Here is a 20,881-nt window from a genome sequence, read left to right on the forward strand (position 1 = left end):
TTGATGAAAAGTCAGAGGATCAAAGTTATTGTAATACATCCTGAGGGGGATATAAATGTGTGAACAAAATTTAATGGAAAATCCATCCAACAATTGCTGAGATATTTCAGTCTGGACCAGAGCTGTCTACAGAGCCTCCACCACTGACGTCAATAGACAGCCTGATTAAAAATATACACAGCTAATGCCATCAGGTATGATGTTTTGTCATTTCATAGTGTGAAATGTTTCCTTGTGGAAAACAACTGATTCTTTGTCTAGGACACCTCATGAGAACCCAAACGAGTGCATTTTCTCTGTTCTAGTCTGTAGTTTACAACAGTCTTTGGATGTCATGGTTTTTAACATTCCTCATCCTAGACGTCTGTCACCTTTACATGTCATGCAGGTTGTGAAAGATCGCTAGTTGTTTTTTTTCAACATGTAGTCTAATATGATTTTCGGTTACAGTAGGATTACGTTCACCTAATATGATAGTGGCCATCTCAAAAGACATAAATATCCTTTAGTCTGGTAGCAGCATAAAGCAGCAATTCATTTGGTTGAAACTATTTTTCCTGGCAGCAACAAAATTTGAAAGGAGCAGTAAAAATTATGTTCATTAACATGATCATCAAAATGTTTTCCTTCACTTACCAGCAGCTCGAGCAGGATCCATGTTAGCAGGTAGTGCTTTCTGTAGGTTCAGGGTTTGATGAGAACTAGTTAACCCATCTGTCCAGTTCTCAGATTCATCACAGCTCAGATGTTCTCCGTTATGCTCCCTCACAATTTGACCCAAACGTGTCAACAGCTCAAAAAGTTCAAGATCCTTCTGCTTCAAGTATCTGTATCTACACATTTTGATCATGGGTCCTAATGTTGGATGTTGCTTATAGTTTTCTGTGAGACCTGAACTCTCCTCTGTAGGTGTTGATATCAGTATCAGTGAACGATCAAATGATCGATCACTGAAGTTTTCAAGGACCGTTTGTAGTTTCAGTTTGTGTTCCTCAGTGAAGTCTTCAGGCTGTAGAACCAGCAGGAACACATGAGGTCCAGGATCAGAGAGACTCACACAGTTTTCTATAAACTCTGTCAGTTTGTCTTCAGAGATGTTTGGACGCAGCAGATCTGGGGTGTTGATGAGAACTATTTCTTTCTGCTTGCATCGTCCTCTGACTCTCAGACAGCAGTCTGGTGCTTTTTGAGTGTCGAACACAGTCTCACCAAACATGAAGGTCCCCACTGAACTCCTCTCAGACCAGCTGTTCCCCAACAGAACAACCCTCAGCTCAGACACTGAAAAGAAAACACAATGAAACAGACAAAACATCGTCAACAAACCTGTAAAACGATCAATGTGACAAAATGTTTCTCTATTTAAATCTTATTTGCTGATAACCAGTGAGAAAATTTAAAGGGGCAACTGTTTGTGAAGTCACAGCTTCTCCAGTCAGATGGAAAGATGGAAATCAGTTTAATTTTTGCGCATCAAGTCCACAACATGTTTAGCTTAACTTAGCTCAGCTTCAATCAATAATGTTAAAAACCACAAATCAAGCCAGAAATCTTGGTGTAATCATGGACTCAGACCTGAATTTCAACAGCCACATCAAGACAATTACAAAGTCAGCCTACCATCCCCTGAAGAATATATCAAGAATTAAAGCACGTTTGTCTCAGCAGGATTGGAAAAACTTCCATGCATTTATCTTCAGTAGATTTGACTACTGTGAGTGTCTTTAAAGGTCTCTCTAAAAAAGACATTTGATCAGACAGCTGCAGCTGATTCAGAACTGGGAGGGGGGGGGGGCTGCATCACATCACTCCAGTTCTCAGATCTTTACACTGGCTGCCTGTCTGTCAAATAATTGATTTCAAAATACTGCTGTTGGTTTAATGGTTTAAAATACATTTCTGATCTGCTGCTACATTATGAACCATCTAGACCTCTCAGGTCATCTGGGACAGGTCTGCTTTCTGTCCCCAGAGTCAAAACTAAACTTGGAGAAGCAGCGTTCAGTTTTTATGCTCCACATATCTGAACAAACTCCCAGAAAACTGCAGGTCTGCTGCAACTCTCAGTTCTTTGAAATCACAGCTGAAGACTTTTCTGTTTGCTGCTGCCTTTTATTAAATCAAATAATTATTCATTTCTTACACTGCATACTGTAACTTTTATTCTTGTATTTTATACCTGTCTTATTCTATATTAGCTTGTTTTTATTTTATATGTAACTTTTTTTTAAATTTTATTTAAAAGTCTTTTTATACTGTCTTATGTTTCTTTTACATTTTGTCTTGATGCCTTTTATGTTTTATGTAAAGCACTCTGAATTGTTGTGTTGTTGAAATATGCTGACAGGAAACAGGGAAAGTGCTTGTCTAGCTCCTCTGAATCGTGATTCTATCTCTGCCGATTCAGAAATGATTCAGAAATTCCAAGAATCGATTCACATTTTTCAGTCTTGCCACGACGCTGTTTTCCATTTTTTCCTGACATGAGTTAAATCCCATAGATGGCGCAATGACGCCGCGCCAGTTTTCACCCAGACTCAACTCCGGGGGGAAGAAGGGAGTGAAGTGTGACCCCGGGATTCCACCGGGCGCCGGGTTCCGGCTCCGACGTGGTTTTGCTCCTTCCTCTGCACAGCGCCCTATTCCACTGGGAGTGTGTCAGAAGCGGAGCGTCTTCACTGTGGGGAAGCCATCCGCCGTTGAAAGTCAGTTGTACTCCTACTACAGTAATTACAGCAGCCTAATCAAAGCTGATAAAGAGCCTTAAGGCTACCGTAATTACTGCAGTAGCAGGGCAACTAAACTGCCCAATTTTGTTAACTTGCTCAGCTTTTGTTGATTTGGTCATTTTCCTTTTTGTGCTTCTTCTGTGGTTAAGTAGGCTACATAGTTAAATGGTTTCTTTGTTCGTCTGTTTTAATTGCGTTTATTGTTGATAAAAGGCCATGGAGTCTGCACGGGGGTTTTATTTTGAAAATTGACTGGATGCTCAATGCTGTTTCTGTGTCTCACTTCCTGCCCAGCTCGATCTGCTCTGTGCTGCTTGACGCGGCTTCCGTAAAAAAATAGACGAGGTGCCTATCTTTAGCGCAGCGGAGCGCAGAGCCACTTCTGGGACACTTCTGAAACGCGCCGCGGCGCACCCGGTGGAATCGGATACATTGACTAGAGTGGCCACGATCAGCTCCGGCGGCCGCGACAGAGCCGGAACGCGGCGCACACGCACCCGGTGGAATTTAGGAGTAATGCCATTATCAAGTGCTGCAGCGCACCTCCGCAGGTTTGTGTGGTTGTGGGCATGTTTATTTGTAACCGCTGTGAAACAGTCAGAAAATTAAGTTTTATTCCTCTCATTCACCGGCTTTCTCACTACCACCGCTCGCTTTCCTCATCCACTCTCTAGCTCACTTTAGTCAGCAAAGCCTAACTTTACTTTTAACATTATCAAACAAAGAGAAATGTCCTCCCCTCTTCCTAGTAATGTTTTGGTCAAATAACAGGTTGTACAGCGTTACAGGTTGGTTTCTCCAAAAGATGACTCTGGTTTAACTTCTCACTGCGGCCCCCGCAGCCTAACACACAACGCACAACCCGTGAGCCTGCCAGGTGCTTACCTTTGCAGCTAAATATAGCAGGCAGCTATTGTTTGTTTGATTTTGTTATTTGAAGTATGAATTTAAGTTATTATTTGAGGTTTTGCACTTAGCAGTTTATCTTTGCAATCATTTTTATTTTTGTATGAAGTATTCATTTGACCCTTTGTCTCAGGGCTGCTTTGGTTTCCTATTGAATGAGTGAACTAAAGGAACATAAATCTTGACATTGAGTAATAAATGTTTACATTTGATTCAGTGTGATTTTTTTTTGAGACCTATGAAAGTGTCTACTGCAGTCAAATGGAAAGACATCAATCTAGAATCAAATCTATGAATGTATTGAATTGAGAATTGATTATGAATCACAAATTGATTGTGAATCGAATCGTGATCCCAAGAATTCGAATCAAATCAAATTGTGAGATTTCCTGAATCGTGCACCCCTATAAATCAGACAGCTTTAGTTTTGTTGGAAAATGATTTTTTTTCTTTTGATGGAGCTAAGCTAGCACTCTCCCTCTGCATCCAGCCTTTGTGCTAAGCTAGGCTAAATACATCCAAGATCTATCTTTGTACTGGACACACAGAGATGAAACTGATATCCATTTCTTATCTGACTGTGGGGCAGACGGCTATCAAGAGGATTTCCCAAACTGTCACCACCTGAAATTAAACATTTTGCCAATAAATATATTGGTGAGAGCCGCAAACTGATGAGTGGGCTCATGGAGAGCAAGTGTGCAAGACAGCAGGCTGCCTCCATGTTGCTGAGATTTTTTTTAATTATAAGATGGGTCTGACATAACATTTGTAAGCTAAGCTAACTAGCTTCCATTTTCTGGGTGAAATACAAAGTAAACGGCACCATGGGTCCTCCCAAATGTGGACATCCATCTGAAGTTGCTAATGATAAATACTTAACACTATGTGGACTTAAAAAGGTTTTTAAAAAAGGCCTGTATCAGCATTCATAGGATTTACAGAACAAAGTTCCCAAGTTAGTAGCTAGCTATGGATGCACCCACTCAGGTCGAGGCTTAAAGATGTTTCCACAAATATGTCCAAAACTTGATTTATCCTTCTTTGAATAATGGAAAAATGTGCACAATAGCTACAGTATCATTGCAGTTTATATTTCCTTATAGACAAAAAGTGAAGAAAGAAATCAGTTCATTTTTAAGACAAGAAGAAACTTGTCACACTGGTATGAATCACCAAAACAGTTATAACCTGACTCAGTTCAGATTGACTTACTGGTGGGAGGAAGTACTTGATAGCTGCTTTTGCGTTCCCGGGACTTAACATCATCTCCCTCTGTGAAAATGCACACAAATAACATTTATAGACAAACCTTAACACCTCGATGCTGTGATAGACCTGCCCATGAACACTAAATGTCCTGAGGTTTTTAACATGGGAATAGAAAGAGGAGGACACAACTTGGTCCAACATTTAACCAAGTACATGTTAAAACTGACATAAATTCTCACATGTGGTTTTCCAGCTCTGATTCAGAACTGACATCTGACATCTAGTCCGTCTAAAGACGCCAGTTCAAAGTCTAACATTAAGAAAACATTCTCATTTATTAAGTTATTCTACTTGTTTGATCTTGTCCTCTCAACTCATCTTTCATCATTACTTTCAGTCTGACAAGTCTGTTATGTTGAATATGAAATGAAAAACTCTTTTTGTGCATCAGTCTTCATGTTCCCAGAACATTCTTGAGTTAAAAAACATGATGTAAATGACATCCCATCTATAATTATTCATGCTCCCATTGTTGTAGTCATTATATCTTGCTGCACTGCTGCCACTGACAGCAAGCTTTGATTTATAGGAGTATTTTCACCACTTTGTATCACAGCTAATGTTAGCAAGATATAATATCATGTCCAGTGAAAGTAGTGAAAAGAGAGAACAAAGACAGAACAAAGTCCTCCAGTTAGTAGCTAGCTATGGATGCACCCAATCAGAGGCTCGAAGCTTACAGATGTTTCCACAAATATATCCAAATATTGTTGTATCCTTCTTTGAAAAATGGGAAAATGTGCACAATAGCTACAGTATCATTACAGTTTATATTTCCTTATAGACAAAAAGTGAAAAAGGAAATCAGTTATTTTTTAAGACAAGAAGAAACTTGTCAGACTGGTATGAATCACCAAAACAGTTATAACCTGACTCAGTTCAGAGTGACTTACTGGTGGGAGGAAGTACTTGATGGCTGCTTTTGCGTTCCCGGGACTTAACATCATCTCCCTCTGTGAAAATGCACACAAATAACAATTATAGACACACCTAGATGCTATGATGAGATATAATATCATGTCCAGTGAAAGTAGAGAAAAGTAACATGGCAAGAAATTCACAGAAAAAGACAACATGTTACATGTCAGTACATATTATACTGTAACGTAATGTTTTATCACCACCAAGTGGAGGTCCGTTACCCTTACAGCATTTAAATGATGAATAATGTTGAAGACATGATATTAACCTGAGCATAGTGATTATGTAGTGTGTTGAAATAATTTCAAATGTGGGCTTTGTTATTTATAAAAGGAAAAAGAAAACTAAATGTTATTACTTAAAGTGAAGAGAACAAAACATTCATATCTATAATATAAAAGTCAGATTAGACTCACCAGCTGCTGCAGTCGCCATGATGTCACTCAGCTGGAAACATCACAGACTGATTCATCTGGACACCAATGGTAATTTTTTAAGAATCTAAATAAAAGGCACAAGAAAGAAAAGTTAGCTTATCTTCATACATTACCTGTCCTGTAACATCACAATCATAAGACAAGAAACAAACATCAAACTAGTGACAGGTGATAACTGTGATGTTGGACAGTTTGATGGACTTTACCTGCATGTCAGTGTTGAAGCTCTACAAACATGTCATGGAGGTCAAAACTGTTCTGGAGGCAGAAAAAAACAACAACTCAGTAAACAGTGAAAAGAGGAAACAACAGAACTAATATCCTGTAAAAAGCAATCTGGATTTATTCATTCAGTAAATTTGTTGAGAGAAAACTTGCATCATAACCATATCTAACAACAACAAGAACACATGCAGTGACAGCTACTCATGGAGGGATTAATGAACGGGACTACCGGGCTCAGACCAGGGGCCCAAGTGGTCTCAATTTGAAGTGACTGTTAACATTTCTGACTGAGGAGTTCAGTTCAGTTAAAAGTAGAGAGTCGTAGTAGAGATGTCCTGGTCAGTTTTTTTGGCTCCTAATTCATATCAGAGACTTTTAATATTGAGTATCTGCCACCCAAATACAGTCTGATGTTTTTTTACATCATATTACAGCTGCACATCACACTGAAGCTACGATAACATTTCATTAAACAATTAAGTTACTAAAAATGGAATTTAAAACGCAATAAAATTAGTAAAGCAATTTAAATCAGTTTGACAGCAGAACTGTTCTGCTTTAAGAAAATGTAATCTTCCTGCATAGTGTGCTGTTGTATGTAGTATATTTATTATTAATTGATTAGTTGATCAACAGAAAATTAATCTCTATTAATCTCTAACTATTTTGATACTCACTTTGAGTCATTTTAAGGAAGAAAATGTCCAAATTCTCTGATTGCAGTTTCTTAAATGTATAAAATACATTTTCTGGTTTCTTTAGTCTCTATGACAGTAAACTGAATATCTTTGTGTTGTGGACAAAACAAGACATTTGAGGACGTCATCTTGGGTTTTGGGAACACTGATTAACATTTTTCATAATTTTCTGACATTTCATAAACGAAACAACTAATAAATTAATCGACAGTGAAAATAATTGTTAGTTGCAGCCCTGTTTATTTGTACAGAGGAGTGTCAGTGTGGATCTACTGTGACAGGAAGCTTTAAAGAGTCAGACAGCTTCTCTTCATCTCCAGTAACTAAATACTGAAGTTCAGCTGCAGTTTTTCAACCAACAGCAGCACCTGAGAGTCTGATTGACCTGCAAATATCACTGATGGAGCAAAACAACTGAAAAACGACAACAAACAATGTGATTTATCTGTATTTAAGTTTGGGTGACTTGCTCCTCTGTAGGAGTGTGGGAGGCCTCTTACATGTCTGTGCCCAGGGGCCCGGTGCCTCATAATCTGCCCATGTAGCTATTTGACTAACATAGTAATTATCTAGCAGGAATGTTACACACTTAACATATGTGTGAAATATTTTCCAGCTTTACAATGTGATCAATGCTAATGATCACATGCAGGCAGCTGACATGCTACAAAGACATTTAACTTTGAGGAAATAAAACTAATCTTCTTCTCATAAGAGTTACCGCTCAGACACACAGCCATCAATAATAAAATGTTTCATATCATTTCATTATAAATTTCATTTATATTTTGTTAAGACAGAAAAAGGTTAAGGAGTGTGTGCTCAATTGTGAAAAATAAATAACATGAGGTGAAAGCAGCTTTCTTTCTGACGGGCATGGTGGGGTCTGGGAGGAGCTACTTCTGTGTCAGTCACACACACTCCTCACACAGGACAGTGTTTTATTAATTATACTGATTATTCCACCAGTTAAACCCCCGCGGTCACCGCTGCAAGTGAAGAAAGACCCTCCAATCAAAAGATCATTTTCTATTTTTGCTGAGACGCTCAATCTGCAGATGACGGCCGCAGGCTGTGTCCCAGCCGCAGGCCTGGACTGACCTAACGAACATGGCGGCTTGACAGCTATAACTAGGCCTGTCTGTGATCCTGAATCAATAAACAATAACTTGACGGAGTGGAACAGAAATGACATTAATTCAGACACATTTCTGTAATGAAATCTGACGGAAAATACTTTCTCAGTTGAGATCAAAAAATACAGAAAACCATCAGTTGTCTTACCGACTGTTTGATACCTGCCGTCTGTTTCCGCCTCAAAGAGCTGAACCAACCTTTAACCTTTAACTAACCATTAACAACCATTAGCTAACCATTAACCTGAGGTCATTAATCTAAAACTGTCCCTGCTTCTTCTGTCTTCAGTATAATATGAGAGCAGAAAGCTGTTTCCAGCTCAGTTAACCGTGATAACAACAAGCTTCAATCTGACTCACCTGATGATGATCAATGATCGATCTATTGTGACCTCGTGCGGTAAAACGATCGGTTTAAACAGTGAACATCAGTGAATCAGATTAATCGATCTATTTGCAGCAGGTTGACCACATGTAGAAACTTTAACTGTTCGGTTTTAAACGCGTTTACTCAACAGATGAACTTCTGTCGGTCCACGAAGAAACTGAAAGTAAAAAGCTGAAAACCAACAAGGAAACGTTTCAGTCCCATCCGCCAAAACACTCAGATTAAAAACTAACTGAGTGATTTTGAACACACACCTGGTAGAATAAGAAGAAGAAGAAGAAGAAGAAGAATAGTAAACACCTAGAGGCCTAGTAGCCTAGTTATACTGGTCATAAACAGCCAGTGATAATTTTGATAGTTAAATAAATAAATATTTTTTAATTCACTGACAAGTTCAACAAACAGGCTACACAGGTCACTGTTTTCCTTTTAAAACCATTTTATCATTTGAGTTTCGTGACACAGCAGCTCTGTCATGTGTTTTATCAGTTTTTCTTACATTCTTGTCTCCAAAACAGAAATATTTTTAAATTTGTGTTAACCTTAACATACTAAATGTCCATGTATGATCTGTGCCTACGAACATCTAACTTTTGTGTTTAAAAGTCACGTCACTGTACAACATTTTAGAAATGGGTTAATGAAAGATTTTTTGCACAAACATCTACAAACTAAAGAAACAAAGTGTTCACTGCTACTGTTATCTTCTATAATGTGAAACCGATATAACGAATGAATACAACCCAAATACAGGATATAACAAATTATAATTTATTCAAATATGCATTCATATTTCACAAACATTTGATTAAACATCTGATACAGTATTGGTATTTTTCAGTTAGTCTCTCAGTATTTTCTCTACACCAAGTCAAACATCATGTTCTACCAGATTTCTGAAAGAAATCAAGTGAACTGAATCTACTGAACATTACAGCCAACACACTGAAGTAAAGAGCCTGCATGTTATAGCTTAATAACATCATTAGATACAGTCACATAGGACACAAAATTCATATACTTTACATGACAAGTCAGTCATGATTTAAAGTAGCAGCTCTTCAGTCCAGTTTCAATCTCTGCTGTTTCAGTCATGGTCAAGGAAGACGTGTTGATCCAGGTCTTATTTGCCATATAGTGAAAATAACTATGAAACCAACAAAGACAGAAACTTGCTTCCAAATGTCATGGGATGTTAACTGGGTCCAGACATCAGTTTCCAAACAACTCAGTAAAAGAAATTATGTGTTTTACTGTAACAGCAAGTTGGAGGATTTAAGGAGGGTTCTTTTGTCAGTTTTTTTGGAAAATTATGCCTTTTACATGCATTTTCATCGCAACCAGTCACTTCAGGGATGTCATCTGGTTTATTGAGCTTAACAGATCCTGGACCAATCTTTGTACCAGACACAAAGAGATGAATCTGATATCCATTTCTAATCTGACTCTGGGGCAGACAGAGGATTTCCCAAACTGTCACTGTTCCTTGTAGGTCCATTACATAACATTTTGCCAAAAAATATAAAGAAATATATTGATGAGAGCCACAAACTGATGAGTGGGCTCATGGGGAGCACGTGTGCAATACTGCAAGCTGCCTCCATGTTGCTGAGATTGTTGGGTTACGACCACCCTGTGTTTTTTAAATTATAAAGTGGGTTTGCCGTAACATGTGCAAGCTGAGCAAACTAGCTTCCATTTTCTGGGTGAAATACAAAGTGAACAGCATAATGGGTCCTCCCAAATGCTGAATGTTGTAAAGGGACATCCATCTTAAGTTGCTAATTGTAAATACTTAACACTATGTGGATTTAAAAAGGTAAAAAAAAAAAAGGCCTGTATCAAGATTCATAGAATATACAGAACAACAACTCCAGTTAGTAGCTGCACCCACTCAGAGGCTCCAGGCTACAGATGTTTCCACACATATGTCCAAAACTTTTATCTATATTTTCCATTTTTTGAAGAACAGAAAAAATTGCACAATACCTGCAGTTAGGGCTGTGCGATATGACGATATATATCGTTTGATGATAGAAAAACGTATATCGTTTCATTTTATGTTCTATCGTTTATATCATGGTGTTGCAAATCACTCTCTTTACGGCAATATCTTTCGTCATTTGACGACACTTTGCGTTCTTCCGCACAGTCGGATGTAAGTCAAAGGACGAAGGCAAGACGACATAAACAAACATGGAGGAGTGTGCACAGGAGTCCAACGAGGAGCTCGTACCTAAGAAAGGGGCTACTTCTGTCGTATGGATGTGGTTTGGGTATGAAAAGTCTGACACGGACCAGAAAACTGTATTTTGCAAATTATTCGGCAGACCGGTCCCCTCATCAAACTCAAACACCACTAACCTCTTTTACCACCTGTGCAAAAGTCATGTCAAAGAGTACAGGGAGAGTCTACGGATGAGAAAGTACGGCAGAGTGCTCAAAAGAAACCCCAGACTGAGACACTGCAAGAAGCTTTTGCCCGCGGCACACCATATAGCAAAGATTCACGGTCAGCAGGAGGATTCATGTAAAATGTAATAAGAAACAGGCCTTTCTATGTGGTCATTTTACATAAAATATTTATTCATTGAATTTACAGAAAATGTGCTATATCGTGATATGAGATTTTGGTCATATCGCCCAGCCCTTCCTGCAGTATTATTACAGTTTATATTTCCTTAGACAAAAAGTGAAAAAAGAAATCAAGACAGGAGGAAACTCGTCAGACTGGTATGAATCACTAAAACAGTTATAACCTGACTCAGTTCAGATTGACCTACTGGTGGGAGGAAGTACTTGATAGCTGCTTTTGCGTTCCTGGGACTTAACATCATCTCCCTCTGTGAAAACACCTCGATGCTGTGATAGACCTGCCCGTGAACACTAAATGTCCTGAGGTTGTTAACATGGGAGTAGAAAGAGGAGGACACAACTAGGTCCAACATTTAACCAAGTACATGTTAAAACTGACATAAATTCTCACATGTGGTTTTCCAGCTCTGATTCAGAACTGACATCTGACATCTAGTCCGTCTAAAGATGCCAGTTCAAAGTCTAACATTAAGAAAACATTCTCATTTATTAAGTTATTCTACTTGTTTGATCTTGTCCTCTCAACTCATCTTTCATTATTACTTTCAGTCTGACAAGTCTGTTATGTTGAATATGAAATGAAAAACTCTTTTTGTGCATCAGTCTTCATGTTCCCAAAACGTTCTTGAGTTAAAAAACATGATCTAAATGACATCCCATCTATAATTATTCATGCTCCCATTGTTGTAGTCATTCTATTCATTGCTGCATCATATTTGAATTGTTATATTTTTGAGTAAAAATGTGAATCTGCAACAGAACCAGTAACATTTATCTGTCAGGTAAATGTAGTGGTACAATGTTTCCTCTGAAGTAGAAGTACACAGTTGCATATTTTATTTTTTTTAATTGCTTAATTGAGGCCATTTGTGAGTTAATTCTGGGTACAATGACTTACAATAGTAACATAATTTAATATTTTCCATGTCTAAACATAATAAATCTATATCTGTCCGAATATAAAAATGTTATAATTAGTAGCAGAACAAACCATTACCACTGTTCATTTCATGTGTCATCAGTCACTGCCGTATTTTACCATTATGCTCAACAATCATCTTGTTTATAGGCTGTAATATCAAAGAGTGTAGAATCACAATCAATGTCAGTTCTTTGGTAATATTACTTTTTTCTCTGGGGTTTGTTTTCATCAGGTTTTATTTTTGTGACATGGGCGCCATATTGAGGAGTCTCTGCAAACAGCTTCAGGAAACACTGATCAACATTTATCATCATTTTCTGACAATTTATGGATCAAACAACTAATCGATTAATAGAGAAAACAATCAGATTAATTAATAATTAAAATAATAGTTAGTTGCAGCGCTGTATTGGTGCTTAAAAATTCACTGAAAAACATTACAATTTCAGGGGGAAAAATTCACATCAAACAACTTTTAACTGGCCTCTGGAGTCATTCTTTAATCTCGAGACAATCTTGGTAACCAGAAACATAAATTATTGCAGTAAGTCGTACAAATGTGAGACTTATAATTACAAGATAATTTGAGTTATGCTCACATTTGACATTGGTCTATTGATCTCTTCAAGAGTATAAAAGTAAATGTTCATTCTGTATGTCAGTGCTACGTCATGACATCTTCCAGTTCAATATGCAACCTGTGTGATAAACCCAGAAATTAGCAGTAATTTAATCATCTACTGTATACTGTTAGGGTTCAGTCATGGGTTGGTTTTTCAGCTTTGGTCAATGATTTTTGATTTCTTGCAACTTGAGTTCAGCACAAGGATTTGTCACCAGTCTGACCTGTTGGTAGTGAGGTCGTGCAGGTTCAGTAAAGTTGTGTATGTGATGTGTTTGAGGTGTGCTGGTCACAAACCACAGTGAGAGTCTGTCTCCTGCTGCTCTCCATCTAACAGCTCACTGTGGCTGTTTCTGATTGTAATATTCGTCTCTGCAATGTTCAAAACTGATCTGCCAACCAAACAGCATAAAGGGGTTTACATGGGCCTTATATCTGCTGTTATATCTATGGTACATTTATTTAAAAAGGATGTAAACATTTGCTGCAGTCTTTGTGGATTACTAGATTTATACTCAGTGATTGTCACTGAGTTTCATAAATTCTATGTAAACATGACACCATGACTGAGGAAGTCCAGTCATAGGATGTCCAGAATTTGTTGTTTGAAAGTAGTTCTTATAGTTGTTGTATAGTAGTCTATTAGTAGTTCTTATATTATTTGTATAATCATTGTATTACCTGATTCCCACTGTTATATTGATATTTAGTGCCACCTTTTTGGTTGGCTATATATATTTGAGGAGCAAAATCCATGTGTTGTTGTGTGTTTTTGACTGTTAGTAGTGTCTTGTTTGTTCTTCTTTGGAGTGTTATTATTACTGTAAGTACTGATGTAGAGAACTGTTGTCCATTTTGTCTAACCTGTACTCGAGAGTACTGTGCTTAATGAATATGCAAATTATTAAGCCACATGCCTGGTGTTAGTTTGCCTCTTTTCTTGTCTTTGTTCGTGTGCATTGAAATTTAACTTCACATAGGAGATAATATTTGAAGTTAGGCTGTTGCCTCCTGTGGTAGGATTTCTGCTTTCAGCTCATGTTCAGTCTGACATTGGTAGTTTCTTGGCTTTACTAATTAAGTACTGCGTCATCTGTGCTCAGCTGATATGTGTATTTAAAGCCAGCAGATGTCACTGTTTTTCCTCATCACCACCTGTACAACCCAAGCTGTTAATGAATAAGCCAGAAGAGTTATCAGAGAGTTCAGTATTGTTTCCTGACAAACACTCAAATATCCACCGGCATAATGCAGAACTTTGATCACCCACCCACAGAAATCATGGAGACACATTTTGAGAGATTTTTACAGGGACCCACAGAAACTCCTCAGCCCTCAGATGAAAGCAGTTGTCAGGTTTTCACATGACAGTAGCAATCTGTAACTTACAATGTACATTAATAACTTGTGGAAAAATTAATCCAAGATAACATATTCATCACTAAGTTCTGCTAGATTTCTCTACAGGCTGCAATGTTCGTTACACCTCACAGTACTTAAATTATCTGACAGAACAAACATTGAGCTGAAAAATTTTGTCCTGGGTGTGGAGTTTGAGGAAAGGTCAGTTCAAGCAGACTCTAGTATTTCCTGTGTGCTCAGAGCTTGGAGCACCTTAATTATTGAAGTAAATGGTAAATTGACTGCATTTATAGGGCACCTTTATAGTCTTCTGACCACTCAAAGCGCTTTACACTACATGCCACATTCATACACTGATGGCAGACGCTGCCATGCAAAGTGCCAACCTGGTCATCATGAAGAGTTTCTAACCATTCACACAGTGATGACACTTCAACATGCGGACTGGAGGAGCCGGGGATCTTCTGATTACTGGACAACCTGCTGAACTTCCTGAGCCACAGCCGCCCCAGTAGATGAGGAAACACTCATGTTGTTATTTGGGAGAAATTAACAAGCCTTTTGGAACACACTGGCAGGCAACCTATTTTGTCATTTAGATATGCGGATCTGTGGGATATCATCATCCTAACTGAGATGAGAAATACTATTATAAGAATAAATATGATGCGGTGGAAGCATGTAAAAGACAATGTTTATTATTTATTATTATTTTGTTTTTGTCACCAAAAGCAATTGAGTGAAAATAAGCTGTGTATGTTCATCATAATGATGGAACATGTCATCCAGTGCAACAGTGTAGCTCATTGATGTTTTTCAATTTACAAAAATAAAATAATATGAAATCATGAAAATCTTAAACTTGGTACGGCCTTAGTGACCCGACTAACTGATGCACAATCTTTGAGTGTCTACGCTGACTATGTGGCAGAACTAACAAGTGGTTTGACAGCAGTCATCTTTTGTTAAATGTGTTTAAAACCAAAGAGATGTGCATAGACAGCAATAAGAACCCTTTATTTAAGCCTGTAATGGTCAACAGCCAGGAGATGGAGCAAGTGAGCTCCTTTAATACCTTGAGACTGTTATGGATCAAGTCCTCACCTTTTCTGAGTATGTGGATCACATTTACAAAAAAACACAACAAAGAGTCTTCTATTGTGTAAATTCAACACTATGTCCTGGTTTGAATACCTAAATGTCAGAAACAAGGTCAAACTCTCCAGAATAGACTTGACAGTGTAATATCAGGCTGTAAACAACACTTGTTAGCTTATCACTATGACAAAGCAGATGAACAGATGACAGACAAAATCTTGGAGGATTCACACCATCCCCTGAATCATCAGGGGCCTTCAGGGAGACACTACAGAGTCTCCTGTGCAAAGAAAAATATCTATAAAAAATCACTCACCCCACCTGCCATCAGTTAAACTGGTAATTAATGGACTAATGGAAATGATTTTAAATTATTTCTCACAATTTATTTTCTTTTTTATGAAGTTGCATCTAATATAGTGTAAATGTTTTTTACTTACTGTTTGTAGTGTATGATGTGAATGATGTTGATTGTCATACAAGATAAAGACAAGCTAAAAATCTTGTTGTCACACAACAGTGCAACAAAGGTGGACAATAAAGTTGTTCTGATTTGATTTAATAATTTTCTGACAACAATGGAGCTTTATGGTAGAGAGGAATAAGATATATCAGGCTTTGGGTACAAAACAAAGTACTTGTTACTAAATCAATTTATTGCTGGTTTTGGTCTTTTCATTGTTCTATAAGAACAATAGAGAATATCCATATCCATTAAAAAAGACAAAGGTCTGAGAAACTAACTCCACATTAAGGCTTGTACTGTGTAGAAATAAAACAGTGAACTTGTAATGTTGTGTTCTCCCTCCTGCATGTACAAATCAATGGAAACACCTCTCATTATTATGCAGTCCAAAACAACAACAACAATACAAATAACTACATCCTCCAAGGACCAAAGGATTGAATCACTTCTGTCTGAACATTATCAGCTTCACAGATACATTATTTAGTGTTGCAAGGCTGTTGTATTGGTTCAGATTGTGCAAGTGTACCTAATAAAGAGGGAATTGTGATCCATCACAGCAATCTGAACAACCAAACCCAAACAAGAATGATCAATGATCAGTTTATGTATTTCATTTTGAGCCTCTAAGGTTGCCTGTTCTGAAGGTCCATACATATTATTGTCTATTTTATTGTTCAATAATGTTAAAGCTACTTGCCAGCACATTGTTGTGATTTGAAATATAAATCTTTTCATAAAGTACATAACAATATGTTTACTTTGTTCCAAGAAATGTGGACCAGAAACTATACATTAAACTGACAAGGACAAATGTACACGAGTCATTAAAAAAGTATTCACTGTACTATATGTATTATTACAGTAACAACTTTTTTCCAATCATGTGTTTTAAAAAATGTTACTGAGGAATATAAAGAAAAGTTCACATTCAATTATGGAAAAATACTCAGTTATAGTTAAGTTACAGTGAAGTTTATTTGAAGAAACAAGAAGCAAAATAAGTTCAGATAAAAATGTTAAAAGACATAAAAATGAAAATAAAAGTCATAAAAAATGAGACTATGAATAACTTCCACACAACGTGTATCAATATCTTTAAACAGAGTGAATCAATCCCTCATAGAAAGTGTTCTTACATTCAACATTGAGTCCTGCTTTGAATACCTGACTGTCAGAAACAAGGTCAAACTCTCCAGAATAGTCAGACTTGGCAAATTAAAACAACACTCAAATCTCATCACTACGACAAAGCAGTTGAACAAATAACAAACAAAATTTCATCAGGGAGACATTACAGAGTATAAAAAAGTCATTCATCCCACATGTCAAACATCAGTTAAAACAGTCATTAATGGACAGTATTATTCTGGATCCCATGTACCCTACACTTTACTTCTCAAATTGAATTATTTTAAATTCTTTCTATCAATTTATTATTTACTTTTCTTTTTATAAGAAGCTGCTTCTAATATAATGTAAATGTTTTTTGCTTACTGTTTTTGAAGCTAAATTACTTCAGATAAAAACATATGAGAGAAATTAAATTGAAAATAAAAAATAAGTCATTAAAAAATTAGAATATAAATAACTTCCACAAAAATCTGCCATAATGAAACAATTGAATTATGTACAAGATTTAATTAACAAAACACATTTCAGTTAAATTGCATCTTACTGTAATTGTATTCATCAATTAAATGCAATAAAAGAAAAAGATCATTTTGTTCTCATACATATTTTTTTTTACATACATACATTTATATAGGGTGTTGTTAAAGGAGTAACATTAACATATTAACTTGATCCTCCAGTATCAGTATCAGTGCATCTCTACATACAATCAGAATAAACACTTTTTATCAAACTACTCAAATATAAAGTGAAACAAACTTTACTGACATGTTAATATTTCCTGAGCGTTCTGCACTCTGTTTACATCTATAATCATTTCAAAAGGAACACATTAGGCACAAATGTTGCTATGAACCTTTACATGAATATCATTTTATCTGTTGTGTGTTTGTTTTTTAAGTATGAAAATTATTATGCTCCCAAATGATATTAGCCAAATATCATCTAACTGACAGAATGATACACAGCTGAGTTTTTCTCAAACATGTTGTGCTAATCAAGAAATTGTGCTGCATGATCAGGAAATGATACACTCTTCTTTGTGTTTATTTTTTAAGTCATGAAATGCTTTTTCATGCTTTTGTTGCAGTTTCTTCAATTCTAATTGTTTTCTCTCTTTTTCCTCCTGTTCTCTTCTGATGTCCTCTTCTTTTCTTTGATTTTCAGATTTTTCTCTTTCCTGGTCAAATTCTTCTTGGAGTTTTCTAAGTTTTGTTTCTTCCTCCTGTTTTCTCTTTTCATCCTCTTGTTTTCGTTCTTCCCACCACTCTCTCCGTTCATTCTCCCAAGCTTCTCGTCTTTTTCTCAGACGTTTTCTGTTCTGCTCCAACTTTTCTTCGATTGTTTCTTTTTCTTCTGATTGTGATTTTATTTGATCCTCCAGTTCATGAAGTTTTTGTTCCCATTCCTGTTTCTGAATTTCATCCTGTTCTTTCCTCTTCTTGTCTTCTTCTTCTCTCTTTTCCTGTTCTTTCTTTCTCTTCACGCTCCTTGTTGATGTTTTCCTCCTTTTCTTTGAGTTGTTTTTCTCTCTGTTTTCTCTCCTTTTCAATTACAGCTCTTTGTTCTTCCATTTTTCTGTTCATATCTTCCTTTTCTTCTTCATGTTTTCTTTCAAACTCCTCCCTCTCTCTCTTCATCTCTTCTTCCTTCTCTTTCTTCTCCACTTCCTTCTTTATTGCTGCCTCGGCCTCTTGCAGCATCTCATTGGTGTAGCAGCTACCGCCATTTTTCTTCACCATGGAGTCAATCTTGTTTATCAGTTCACTGACTTGTGTGCGTTTTTTTTTTTCACAGTTATTAAACACATGGTATCTTCCTCCACAGTCAGCAATCAGCTTCTTAAAAGAATCATCAAATTTCTTTTCAATGTAATCCTCAATGGACATCTCCTCATCCTCCAGTGCATCTCCTCCACTTAAAAGAATGATGGTGAATCTTTCTGAATTCTTTCCAAAACCTTCCTTGATGAGTTTTAATGTCTCCTTCTCTTCTTGTGTTAATCTGCCAATCTGTAACACCAACAGGAAGACATGTGGTCCTGGAGCCAGAAGACTGATGCATTTCACCATCTCCTCATTAACCTCTTCATGTGACAAAGTGGAGTCAAACAGACCAGGAGTGTCGACCACAACGACGGGACGACCGTCTACTTCACTCTGTACTTTCTGACAGCGGTTGGTGACTGATGTTTGACTTGATTCAGCTTTAAACTCTTTTCTTCCCAGAATGGTGTTTCCTGAAGAGCTCTTTCCACAGCCAGTCTTCCCCAGCAGCACAATTCTGAGACTCTCTGAGCTCTGATTCTCATCATCACCTGTAACATCAGAACAACTGGAGTTACTTGACAAATTAATCAACAGCACAAAACAAGATCAAAGAAAACTATTAGAAGTGTACTTACAGATGATCATGCTTTTTGTCTGAAGTTTTATAAGTTCAGTTTGTAACATGCTGATCTTTTCCATCTGGACATGTGCAAATGTTTGTGTTTTATAGCAGCATGATTGATCCTTGATGGGTCTCATCTTCTCCACAGTATCCAACATCTCAGAGATCTGCTGCTTGTCCTTGATGTTGAGAACAACATGTCTTCCTCCACAGCTCTGAATGAGCTCCTGGATGTCTCTGTTCTTTCCTACAAAGTCAACAACAGCTGGAGCTGTAGGATCTGACTCCACAGTGAACAGAATCATGGTGAAGTCATTGACTGGAGAGCCGAATGAGTTCTGGATGGTCTCTAACTCTCCCTTGTCTTCATCAGTGAGGGGACCCACAGGTAGGACCAGGATGAAGGCATGGACGCCCTCAGGATCACAGAGGGAGATACACCTGAATGATTCCTCCATCACTGCCTCCTGAGGTTTTCCATACAAGGCAGGCAGCTCCACCAGGGAAACCCGACGTCCACACACCTCTCCCTGATGTTTAACACACTCTGATGAGTTGGAGACTGAATGAAGCTCTGTCTGACCTAAAATGGCCTTGACTGCTGAAATCTTCCCTGCTCCTCTCCTCCCACACAGAACCAGGTTTGAAACTGGTTTGATGAGTTCAAACTTTGGTCTCATGGTCTCTTCAGTGAAGGTGAGGAAGGTCCCTTTGTTTTGATGAACAATGTTTTCAATCTTCTCCATTAACTGTCTGTGGTCATATTCAAACATGTTGTAGTGTCTTCCTCCACAGTCTTCAATCAGCTGATTCACAGTGAAACCCGTTTCATTCTCCTTGTGTGTTATGATGATCATGGAGTGTTTAAAAGCATCTTGACCAAACAAACTCAGGATGAACTTCAGTCTTTGTTTGTCCTTTTCATTAAACTCAGAAGGCTTCACTAACAGCAGCAGAACATTTGGTCCTGGGAAGCAAAGATTTATGTACTTCATCACTTCTCTCAGTTTCTGCTCAGACAGACTGAAGATGTCTGGAGTTTTTACTATAGTCAAGGATTTTCCTCTCCACTCTCCACAGGTGGCCACACATTGAGTGGTTCGGAAATGAAAACCTTGGTTCCCAATAATCAAATTACCAATCTTTGTCTTTTTGTCCTCAGTTTTCCCCAACAGCACAATCCTGAGTGCAGATGCTGTAATACAACACAGAGAGAAAGATAAGATAATACAAAATAATCTTGATGATTGCAGTGATCACACATAAACAGCATGTTGTATAAACTTGTGGACATAAACTCACTATGAAGCTGAAATCACTTTGCTTGTCTACACCTGGGATATTTTTCAGTGTGTGAACAAATGTGATGTTTTACCACGTTATTCATGATTAACCTGGCTTGCACGATGGACTTAAAATACCAATTAAATGAAAGCAAAGCCTCTCACAACATTAATCCAAGGTACCCTTTTGTCTTAAACCAACAGTCAGAAGCCCAAATGAACATTAAAGCTGTTTTTCTTGCTGTAATCATTCCTCCTGTTCATACTGACCATTAGAAGATCCCTTCATAATGACC

The 20,881-nt window shown here is 37.4% G+C and overlaps 1 protein-coding gene and 1 pseudogene across 1 annotated transcript in view; both read right to left on the bottom strand.

Moving 5' to 3' along the window:
- LOC137170155 (trichohyalin-like) overlaps positions 1-8,859 on the bottom strand; it is a 31,114-nt gene extending 22,255 nt beyond the window's left edge. Inside the window, exons 1-6 of the mRNA XM_067573437.1 lie at positions 8,685-8,859; positions 6,472-6,523; positions 6,245-6,329; positions 5,801-5,860; positions 4,851-4,910; positions 637-1,281 (exon numbers count right to left, since the gene is read on the bottom strand). Of these exons, the coding sequence (XP_067429538.1) occupies positions 637-1,281; positions 4,851-4,910; positions 5,801-5,860; positions 6,245-6,263 (784 nt within the window). The 5' untranslated portion in view covers positions 6,264-6,329; positions 6,472-6,523; positions 8,685-8,859. The remainder of the gene's footprint in view (positions 1-636; positions 1,282-4,850; positions 4,911-5,800; positions 5,861-6,244; positions 6,330-6,471; positions 6,524-8,684) is intronic.
- Positions 1-20,510, bottom strand: part of LOC137170208 (GTPase IMAP family member 8-like) — a 31,527-nt pseudogene extending 11,017 nt beyond the window's left edge.
- Positions 20,511-20,881: the final 371 nt, after the last annotated feature.

Source organism: Thunnus thynnus, chromosome 2 (genome assembly GCF_963924715.1).
Source record: "Thunnus thynnus chromosome 2, fThuThy2.1, whole genome shotgun sequence".
NCBI lineage: Eukaryota > Metazoa > Chordata > Actinopteri > Scombriformes > Scombridae > Thunnus > Thunnus thynnus.